This window comes from Doryrhamphus excisus, linkage group LG10 (assembly GCF_037039965.1).
Source record: "Doryrhamphus excisus strain RoL-2023G ecotype Guam linkage group LG10, RoL_Dexc_Guam_v1.1, whole genome shotgun sequence".
NCBI classification, from domain to species: Eukaryota; Metazoa; Chordata; class Actinopteri; order Syngnathiformes; family Syngnathidae; genus Doryrhamphus; species Doryrhamphus excisus.
The window spans coordinates 5,579,546-5,589,694 of record NC_136366.1 but is presented as its reverse complement, the minus strand read 5'-3'; the positions used below and the strand labels follow the sequence as shown (position 1 = coordinate 5,589,694).

General features: G+C 44.1%; 1 protein-coding gene across 2 annotated transcripts; it reads right to left on the bottom strand.

Moving 5' to 3' along the window:
* Positions 1-3,634: 3,634 nt before the first annotated feature.
* Positions 3,635-9,289, bottom strand: lrit2 (leucine-rich repeat, immunoglobulin-like and transmembrane domains 2). 2 transcript variants are annotated; one of them, XM_058064592.2, is made up of 4 exons: positions 7,349-9,289; positions 6,478-7,268; positions 4,176-4,921; positions 3,700-4,039 (listed from the first exon to the last, which is right to left on the bottom strand). In XM_058064592.2, the coding sequence occupies exons 1-4, from the start codon at positions 7,456-7,458 to the stop codon at positions 4,013-4,015; spliced, it is 1,674 nt and encodes a 557-aa protein (XP_057920575.2). In that variant the 5' UTR covers positions 7,459-9,289; the 3' UTR covers positions 3,700-4,012. The 2 variants fall into 2 exon arrangements, with proteins under 2 accessions (XP_057920576.2, XP_057920575.2); XM_058064593.2 differs by having other exon boundaries at positions 3,635-4,921.
* Positions 9,290-10,149: the final 860 nt, after the last annotated feature.

Below are 10,149 nucleotides of genomic sequence, written 5' to 3'. Positions count from 1 at the left end.
TTGTTTTTTACCAAAAGCCTGAGCAGATGTCGTGCAAAGATGTCATATTTTGGACTGTCCATCAGCGTGAGCAGGACACCAATTATGAAGTTACACAGAAAGCCCTCTGAGCATTCGGAGCCAAGCATGTAGCATATTTCAAAATTACATAAAACACCAAATGTGCAGATTACCCTCGCTAATCCAAGGGCCAACTTGTTCATCTTTCTACAATATTGCGGCGTTGGCCACACCCCAATTCGCCCTGGTCTGCGTTTGGGCAGGACAAGATGTTGATCATCAAATGTTCATGCTGTTTCTTCACCAAGGGGGGGCCAACCACATCATTCCTAAATGATACACTTGGATAAGGGAATAGTGGCAGAATATTTTAGTGGCTGTTGGAAGACAAATGTAATAATAATAATAATAATAATAATATGTCATGTAAGTGCATTATGTCATGTAAGAGGCAGCCAGGATTACTGTTGCACTGGGGATTACACAGTGGGAAGTTGCAAAAAGCACTGATGCTGTACACACACCCACACACACACATTATGCACGCATGGTCACTACATTAGGCACACCTTCATGAGATCCATCTACAAAGCTGACTTTTCCATCTCTTTCATCAAAACTTCATCAAAATTTTAATAGAAATTTTTATTATTATACTTCCTTTTTTTTTACTTTTTTAATTGAACTGATTGGATTTGGGCAAATGTACCTGTTGATTTATCCTAATCCAATATGATGACATGACTACCATCACATCACTACTACCAGGAGAACCAGGGTATAGAGGGGCAGGAGCCACCTGGCGTGGCCCAGCAAGGTGCACTGTATTCGGGTACACGCTCCGAGAAGCTGGTGTGACGCCATGGAGGTCTCTGGCAAACCTTTTGCAGCGCTGGTGTTTCAGGTGGATGATTGTTTTTGTCCTTGATGGTTTATTTTGGTCCACCTAGCACGCAAAATGACTTCCTTGGAAAGTGAATATTTACAGGTGAGCTCAGGGGAAGTTAACGTCACAGCCAAGAGAAAAAGGGAGCGTTTGATTTGCACAGCCGTACGGCACTGGTCATCAATTAAAAAAATGTCCGGTTATCGGAGCTATCCTTCACCAATCAGGCTGAAGTGCGGAGCACAGGTTTGTTTGTTACAAAAACTAAATAAAATTTATAAACAAAATAAAATAAACAAAAATATGGAAATAAAATCTAATAATTTAGAGAAAAAAATTACCAAAAAAAGTTTAAAAAATATTTAAAAAATAAACAACTGTAATTTTACAAGAATAAAGTCAAACTGTTAACTGAGAAAAAGTGTGATTAATTATTAGTACGTTATTATGAGAGGAAATAATGTAATTTTATTGCATGGAGTCAAAATACTGAAGAAAAAAATTATTTTTTTTTTGTCAAAATATTATGAAAAACAAACAAAACTTAATTAGGTTAGGTTTATGGAAAAAGCTATAACATTTTGAGAATAAAGTAAAAATATTATAGGAATAAAATGTCCAAAAAAGTTGAAATAACTCATTAATTCATTCTTCATTCATTTTCTACCACTTATCCTCACGAGGGTCGCGGGGGGTGCCGGAGCCTATCCTAGCTGTCATCCAGCTACATCCAGTAATGTTAATGCTGGTATGAGAAAAGCATATAAAGTAGTAAGTAATATTTATTAATTGTACCAAAATATAGTTGGTGACTTTGCGGATTTCGCTTATTGCAGGCTATTTATTGGCAACCAATAAACGAGGAAACACTGTATTCATTTTATGAAGCTAGCAAGGGGGTGTGTATTAGCGTGTAACTTATTTATCCTTTCAAAATGCACTTTTCTTTTAAAGGTTGACCTATTATGCTCATTTTTCGGCCCTTGCTATTGAGTTGTAGAGTCCTCGAGAGCAGCTACACACAATAACATGTGCAGAAAGCTTTCTAGATCTTCCTGAATCTGAACCCATTCTAGCTGTATTTCCTTGGATTTCCAAAACGGTCTAATTTATTCCACCCAGAGTCCACCTCTAGCCGTCACACTCTCAAGTGCGACAGCTGAGGCCTACAGCTTGTACCCGGTCCCCAGCTGAATGGAGCCGCTGCCTTCTCACAAGGCTCACTGTGACATCACAGAGAGCTGAAAAAGAGCGTTGAGAGTCATTCCAAATGTGCAAACCGCTTGATCTGAAACTTTGCCATGGTTTAACACCAGAGTACAACATTCTAACTACATTTATAGGTCAGACAAGTGGAAAAGGCATCATAGGTCCCGTCCCCTCGAAGCAAGCAAGGCTTGACAGACATAAAAATGATGTGATGCTAGCAGGAGGATGCTAGCAGTGTTTTGGTGTTACGTCAAATGAACAATGGCCGTGGGAGGATGCATATCTGTGGTGCCATCTGTCTGCTTTTACTCGGCACAGATCATGTTGCCCGCTTGCAGGGAGTCAAAAGCGTGACGTACGAGTGTAGTGACGCAGGCGGGATTACGGATCAACTGATGGAACTTTGCAGCCACGACGGCTCCAGTATGCAAGTTGACCCGCTGAGTAAGATAAATGTTATTATCTCATAAAGAGCATCAAGTGGACGTCACAGTGTCCTTCACATGCTCCGTTGTCGCGTTTGTACTTTAATGGACATTTGGAAGCTATTGGGGGGGGGCACGGCGGTCGAGTGGTTAGTGCGCAGACCTCAAAGCTAAAAGACCAGGGTTCAATTCCATCTCTGTGTGGAGTTTATATGTTCTCCCCGTGCATGCGTGGGTTTTCTCCGGGTACTCCGATTTCCTTCCACATTCCAAAAACATGCTAGGTTAATTGGCCACTCCAAATTATCCATAGGTATGAATGTGAGTGTGAATGGTTGTTTGTCTATATGTGCCCTGTGATTGGCTGGCGACCAGTCCAGGGTGTACCCCCGCCTCTCGCCCGAAGACAGCTGGGATAGGCTCCAGCACCCCCCACGAGGATAAGCGGTAGAAAATGAATGAATGAATGAGTTCTCCTCCTATTTGTGTGGAAGTGGTAACTTTTTTGCTTCTTATTTTGTCTTTCCCCACCCTCGGCCATCTCCGTGTGGAGTTTGCATGTTTTCCCCGTGCATGCGTGGGTTTTCTCCGGGTACTCCGATTTCCTCCCACATTCCAAAAACATGCTAGGTTAGTTGGCCACTCCACATTGTCCATAAGTATGAATTTGAGTGTGAATGGTTGTTTGTCTGTATGTGCCCTGTGATTGGCTGGCGACCAGTCCAGGGTGTACCCCCGCCTCTCGCCCGAAGACAGCTGGGATAGGCTCCAGCACCCCCACGAGGATAAGCGGTAGAAAATGAATGAATGAATGAGTTCTCCTCCTATTTGTGTGGAAGTGGTAACTTTTTTGCTTCTTTTTTGTCTTTCCCCACCCTCGGCCATCTCTCTTTGGAGTTTGCATGTTCTCCCCGTGCATGCGTGGATTTTCTCCGGGTACTCCGATTTCCTCCCACATTCCAAAAACATGCTAGGTTAGTTGGCCACTCCACATTGTCCATAAGTATGAATTTGAGTGTGAATGGTTGTTTGTCTGTATGTGCCCTGTGATTGGCTGGCGACCAGTCCAGGGTGTACCCCCGCCTCTCGCCCGAAGACAGCTGGGATAGGCTCCAGCAACCCCCCGCGACCCTCGTGAGGAAAAGCGGTAGAAAATGAATGAATGGAAGCTATTGGAACAATATGAGTAAAATTGATGCTTCACATAGACACCCACCTTTATCGACTCGGCACAAACAACACACAAAAGAGTAGGATTTCGGACAAAACGTAACAGTACAAAAACAACGGCATACAGATCTTTATATCTTATATCTATATCTTTGTTTATTCATAAGGAAAATGAGTAACCAAGCATTAAATTCAATTAAATTCAATTAAATTCAAGCAGCAAGCAAAGAAAAATGCAAAATAACAAGAGAACTGAGAGAGAAAAAAGTGTTGCGCATGGTGCAATCTCTTGAACAACAATCTTGACAAAAAAGGTGCGCAATCACATCTTTGCAACAAACCTCCCGGCCTGGAAACAAAGGAGAGAGCAGAGAGTATCCAGGTCAGCATTGCACACATGATTGGATGTTTTAATAAAGTTCTGCAGTGATTCTGCTGTGGTCTGCCTTGCTCTTATGCGGTCTGTCATCTGACCTCCGCCTCACCTTCCTGTCTTCACTGGACTCTCTACGAACCAGGCCCTCGTCGCTGGCCGCCTGCAGGCTGTCGAAGGTGCCTTGCCGCTCGCCCTCCAATCCGGCCGAGCCTCTCTCGCTTCGACGTTTTTTCCAGAACGCCATCGCCCCCTCCAAGCAGGCGAAACGGGTGTCGGTGGTGCAGGCGTACATGCCGATTGGCACAGCCAGCACCATAGCCAGGACGATGACCACGATGTGGATCAGCTTCTCTCTCTGTTCCATCTCGGTGATGTCACTTCCGGTCACGAACACGACGCACTGATCCGGACGTGGTGCTTGGTTCTTGAGGGTGACGCAGATTTCGTATTTGGTGGCGGGCATCAGATCAGAGACAGAGTAGGATCGGATACCAGGACCGATGTAAATGGTCTCCTTCTTTTCGGCATCGGCTCTTCCAAAATGGATGGTGAACCATGTCTGATCTGGGCGGTCCAAGGCGGCGAACCACTCGATGGCGATGCCACGTACTGTCTGCTTGGCGATGCGGATATCGATGTAGACGTTCTCATCGGGCACTACCGCTTCCGCCTGGATACCGAGATGGGACGACGACTGGGAGCCTCCCGGAGAGAGGATGTCCACCTGGATGTTGGCCGAGGAGTTTCCGATGAAGTTGACGGCGCTGCAAGTATAGACGCCGCGGTCGGCCCCGTGGAGGGACGGGATGACCAGGAGGGATCTGATGGTGTCTTCATCCACTCTCTCCTGGGACTCTGACAGGAACATGAGAATCATGTGACAAGAACCAAAACTGGTGGTACTTTATGGGTAACTTTGGCAGACATTTTAGACAATAGGGACAGTTTGGGGATGAAGTACAAATATTCTTCTGAATGAACGGACCCAATCTTCCCACCTTCCCACATACTGCACTTCCAGTTTGGTTCCTCCCATTTTACCTAAAAACATTTTAAATTGCATTCTTTCAGATATACGTTAGAGGTGTCCTGGCTGGTCCACTCAGTACTCCAGAGCAGTAAGGTATTTATGCTCCTCTCCTCACTGCAGGCTACTTTTCTCCCTAACATGATTTTAGATACGCTTGTTACATACTGTGTCTTTAAACTCCCTTTTCTGTTCCTGATAAACTGCAACCAGCCGGAATTGGGACTTTTGTGGAGTCATGCTGGTACTTCAAGGCAAAAAAAAAATATGGAAAAAAATGATTCAAATTGATGTGATCAGTTTGGAACAGAACTTCATTTCATTTTTACATTGTTGTTATTAAATTTTGGGCTGCATGGCGGTCGAGTGGTTAACGCGCAGACCTCACAGCTAGGAGACCAGGGTTCAATTCCACCCTTGGCCATGTCTGTGTGGAGTTTGCATGTTCTCCCCGTGCATGCGTGGGTTTTCTCCGGGTACTCCGGTTTCCTCCCACATTCCAAAAACATGCTAGGTTAATTGGCGACTCCAAATTGTCCATAGGTATGAATGTGAGTGTGAATGGTTGTTTGTCTATATGTGCCCTGTGATTGGCTGGCCACCAGTCCAGGGTGTACCCCGCTTCTTGCCTGAAGACAGCTGGGATAGGCTCCAGCACCCCCGCGACCCTTATAAGCGGTAGAAAATGAATGAATTAATGTTATTGAATTTTGATTATTGCATATATTTGTATTCAATTCTGCTATTGCTGTTACTATTTAATGAATGTTTAGTAGTATTTAGTAGTATTTCTATGTATTCATTTTTTAATTGAAGAATTTGTATTAATTTGTAGGAATTTGTACCTTACATTGAAGTATTATTTAATATTTTATTATTATTTTTTATTATTTTATTCTTTATATTTTTTGTTATTTACATTTAAGTATTCCTCATTATTGAATTACATTTTAATTTGTATTCATGTATTTTTATTGAATTATTTAACTTTTTTTTTTACTTTTTTTATACGTCATTTCATAATATTGCATTATTAGAATTAGAATGATCTAATTTTCTTTTTTCTTTTGTAGTTATTATGACAGCGTTTAGCTTCCACGGCAACGCTGCTGGCCAGTTAAAGCAGTTCACCTTCAAAGCAACAAGAAGGGAGGTTTTACTCATGCCGCCCCAACAGTTGCGGACACCGGCTGTCCGGGCCTCGCGGCATCAACCATAATCTGCAACACCGATGGTGTGCAGCTTGACAGCGTCAGCGGCCAACATCCAGATTGACTCCTCTTAAAGGAAGCTTTATAGAAGTCTGTGATTAAAATGTGAGCATAAGTATCTAATTTAGCTGAAGATATCAGGCCATGTGCCCGCGTGGATGTCACACTCTTACCATGAAATCCTCTGATTATCTTCAGACCATATGTCCACCACACCGCAGGGTCCGGCCGGGCCTTGGCCAGGCAGCGCAGCGTAACGTTGGCGCCCAGCGGCAGGCTGATGTTGGACGACAGTGTGGTCACCACGGGCTTCATGCAGGCTTGGAGCTCAACCTCGTGAAAGAACTTGCCCGCTTTATAGTCCGGCCCGGAGCAGGTCAAGTAGGAGTTCATCAGAATAATCGGGGGACTTAGAGACCTGATGAACTCCACAAAGCCCTTGAGGCGACAGTCGCACAGCCAGGCGTTGTCGTGGAGCGCCAAGACCACATTCGGTCGAGAAGCGCTCAACTCCCGCTCCTCCACGTTCTGCAGTTTTTGGTACAGGGGCCAGTTTTGGAAGACCTCCTTGGATATGACCGTAAGCTGATTGAAGGATAAGTCTAAGTAAGTCAGATCGGGCAAATATTTTAACGCGTGTTCCGGCAGCACGTCCAGCTGGTTGTGTTTCAGGTCCAGGATCTTCAGGCCCGGAGTGTCCTCGAACGCCGTCCATGGCACCGAGCGCAGCTTGTTCCCTTGCAGGCGGAGCTCAGTCAAATTCCTCACACCTTCCAGAGCTTTGGAGTTGATCAAAGTGATGTCGTTGAAGTTCAACCACAGGTTCTCTAAGGCGGGCGTTGCTGAGAAAGCGTGGCGTCCGATTTCAGTGAATTTGGATTTTTCTATTCGGATTTTGGTCATATCATGTGGAATGTTCTCTGGTATGGCCCCAAAAGCGTTCTCCTCCATGCATATGAGAGACCTGCAAATTGATTCCAACGTGAATTTAATCTTCACAAACAGAAACACGGTGAAGTCCTACCGAGTGAAGATTCGTCTTACCTTCCATGACGGTCCTCTATACAGCTGCACCCTCGCAAACACTGAGAGAAGCTATCGTACCCTCGCACGTGAAGAAAAACACTAACCAGCAGGAAATAAATTCCATCCATAGTCTGGCAAAAAACGCCCAAATGGCGGGCGACATTCGTGCTCAGGACATGTCCAGCGAGGCAGACAAGGGAAGCTTATTAGGACTAATCCCATCCCGAGCACACGACACCTAATTCTTGACGGAGTCAGCAGGTCTGACCCACTATTTGTTCAAGCAGGTGCCGCCCACTTATCTTTTAATAAGGATTGGTGCTGCCGGCTAATACACTTCTGTCTGACGATTCACCTTCATGTAGACAACTATCACAAGTATTATTGACTAGTTTTGTATTTTCTTTCAACCTTGTTACATTCTGGTAGTATATTGGGTTACTGGGTATGCTAGGGTTAAAGATTTAGGGTGGAGTTTGGATTAGAATCAGGAATAGGGTTAGATGCTCCCTTGGGGCTGTCATTTTGTGGCGCAGCGCAAGGTGGCGCATGGAGGTGGATCGTGGCGCACCCCACGCAGTGGTAATTTGGTCCAGTGCACCACTGTGTGTAGCCAAATATTAGAATCAGAAATAGGGTTGGATGCTCCCTTGGGGTTGTAATTTTGTGGCGCAGCGCAAGGTGGCACATGGTGGTGGATGGTGGCGCACCCCATGCAGTGGTAATTTGGTCCAGCGCACCACTGTGTGTAGCCAAATATTAGAATCAGAAATAGGGTTAGATGCTCCCTTGGGGCTGTCATTTTGTGGCGCAGCGCAAGGTGGCGCATGGTGATGGATGGTGGCGCACCCCATGCAGTGGTAATTTGGTCCAGCGCACCACTGTGTGTAGCCAAATATTAGAATCAGAAATAGGGTTGGATGCTCCCTTGGGGTTGTAATTTTGTGGCGCAGCGCAAGGTGGCACATGGTGATGTATTTGGTAATTTGGTAGGCTGGACTGTGGCGAGATGGGCGTGGCAGTGCACCAGGGGAGGTCGCCAAATTTTCACAGTGAAAAGCACACAGGCACACCAAAACCTCACAGGCAGTTTTTTTTTTCAGAGTGTCAGTCACATTTCAATGCAACCAGCATCCACAATTTAGTTGAAGCATCTGAACCAGCATGTACATTTTTGTATTTATTGTCCCATCACATCTGATATCAGATCAAAAATGTCACGCATAATGGGAACTCTAACTTGCTGACAGTATGATGTCAACCTGGCCGGCTCTACACTTGGGTGGGTGAGGGATGGGGGGGGCATTAAATCAATGGCTTGCCCACCCCCGCTCCCCAAAATCAACATTTTAGAGGTGAAAATTATGCTAGAAAAACACAAGAAAAATCCACTCATCACTCATCTCCATGGCTGTGGTGGATGGTTTTACATAGCCCAGTAATAGCCCCCCCTCGTTCCTCTCCTCTCCCCTCAGTAACCACCAATCACTGTTAGTATGCAAATGAACCAACACGCAGTGCGGACATTCCCATTTATTGCAGTCGACAGGTGTTTTCTGTGGGTTTGAGTTGCTCACACAAGACGTGGACAAAGTTTCTTTTCGGGGACATAATGAACATTTGACCTTTGACATCAACGAGGTTAAAGTAGTGCCTGTACTTCCATTTGGCAAAAGCTGTTTAGACATGCTCTAAACACCCGCCCACCCAAGTTCTCTGATTGGCTGAAAACGCAATTTTACTCAAACGCCAATCCTCATTGCTTATGTGGTTATCTCACCCCCTCCCTTGTCGCTCTGCAACACTCTCACTGCGCTGCAGATATTATTATGAGTTACGAAGTCGGTGATATATTTTTAGGCTTCAGTAACGTGCAGTAACGGGGTGTCGAAACTGGTAACGGTGTTATGCTGACAGTAGAAGTAATTAGTTAGATGACCTGTTACTGAAAAAAGTAAAGTGTTAGTAACGTTAGTATGTTACGTGATGTACTAACGTTACTAACTAACTCGTGTTAGTGGTTAGTAACGCTAGTATGTTACGTGATGTACTAACGTTACTAACTAACTCGTGTTAGTGGTTAGTAACGTTAGTATGTTACGTGATGTACTAACGTTACTAACTAACTCGTGTTAGTGGTTAGTAACGTTAGTATGTTACGTGATGTACTAACGTTACTAACTAACTCGTGTTAGTGGTTAGTAACGTTAGTATGTTACGTGATGTACTAACGTTACTAACTAACTCGTGTTAGTGGTTAGTAACGTTAGTATGTTACGTGATGTACTAACGTTACTAACTAACTCGTGTTAGTGGTTAGTAACGTTAGTATGTTACGTGATGTACTAACGTTACTAACTAACTCATGTTAGTGGTTAGTAACGTTAGTATGTTACGTGATGTACTAACGTTACTAACTAACTCATGTTAGTGGTTAGTAACGTTAGTATGTTACGTGATGTACTAACGTTACTAACTAACTCATGTTAGTGGTTAGTAACGTTAGTATGTTACGTGATGTACTAACGTTACTAACTAACTCATGTTAGTGGTTAGTAACGTTAGTACGTTACGTGATGTACTAACGTTACTAACTAACTCATGTTAGTGGTTAGTAACGTTAGTACGTTACGTGATGTACTAACGTTACTAACTAACTCATGTTAGTGGTTAGTAACGTTAGTACGTTACGTGATGTACTAACGTTACTAACTAACTCATGTTAGTGGTTAGTAACGTTAGTACGTTACGTGATGTACTAACGTTACTAACTAACTCATGTTAGTGGTTAATAACGTTAGTACGTTACGTGATGTACT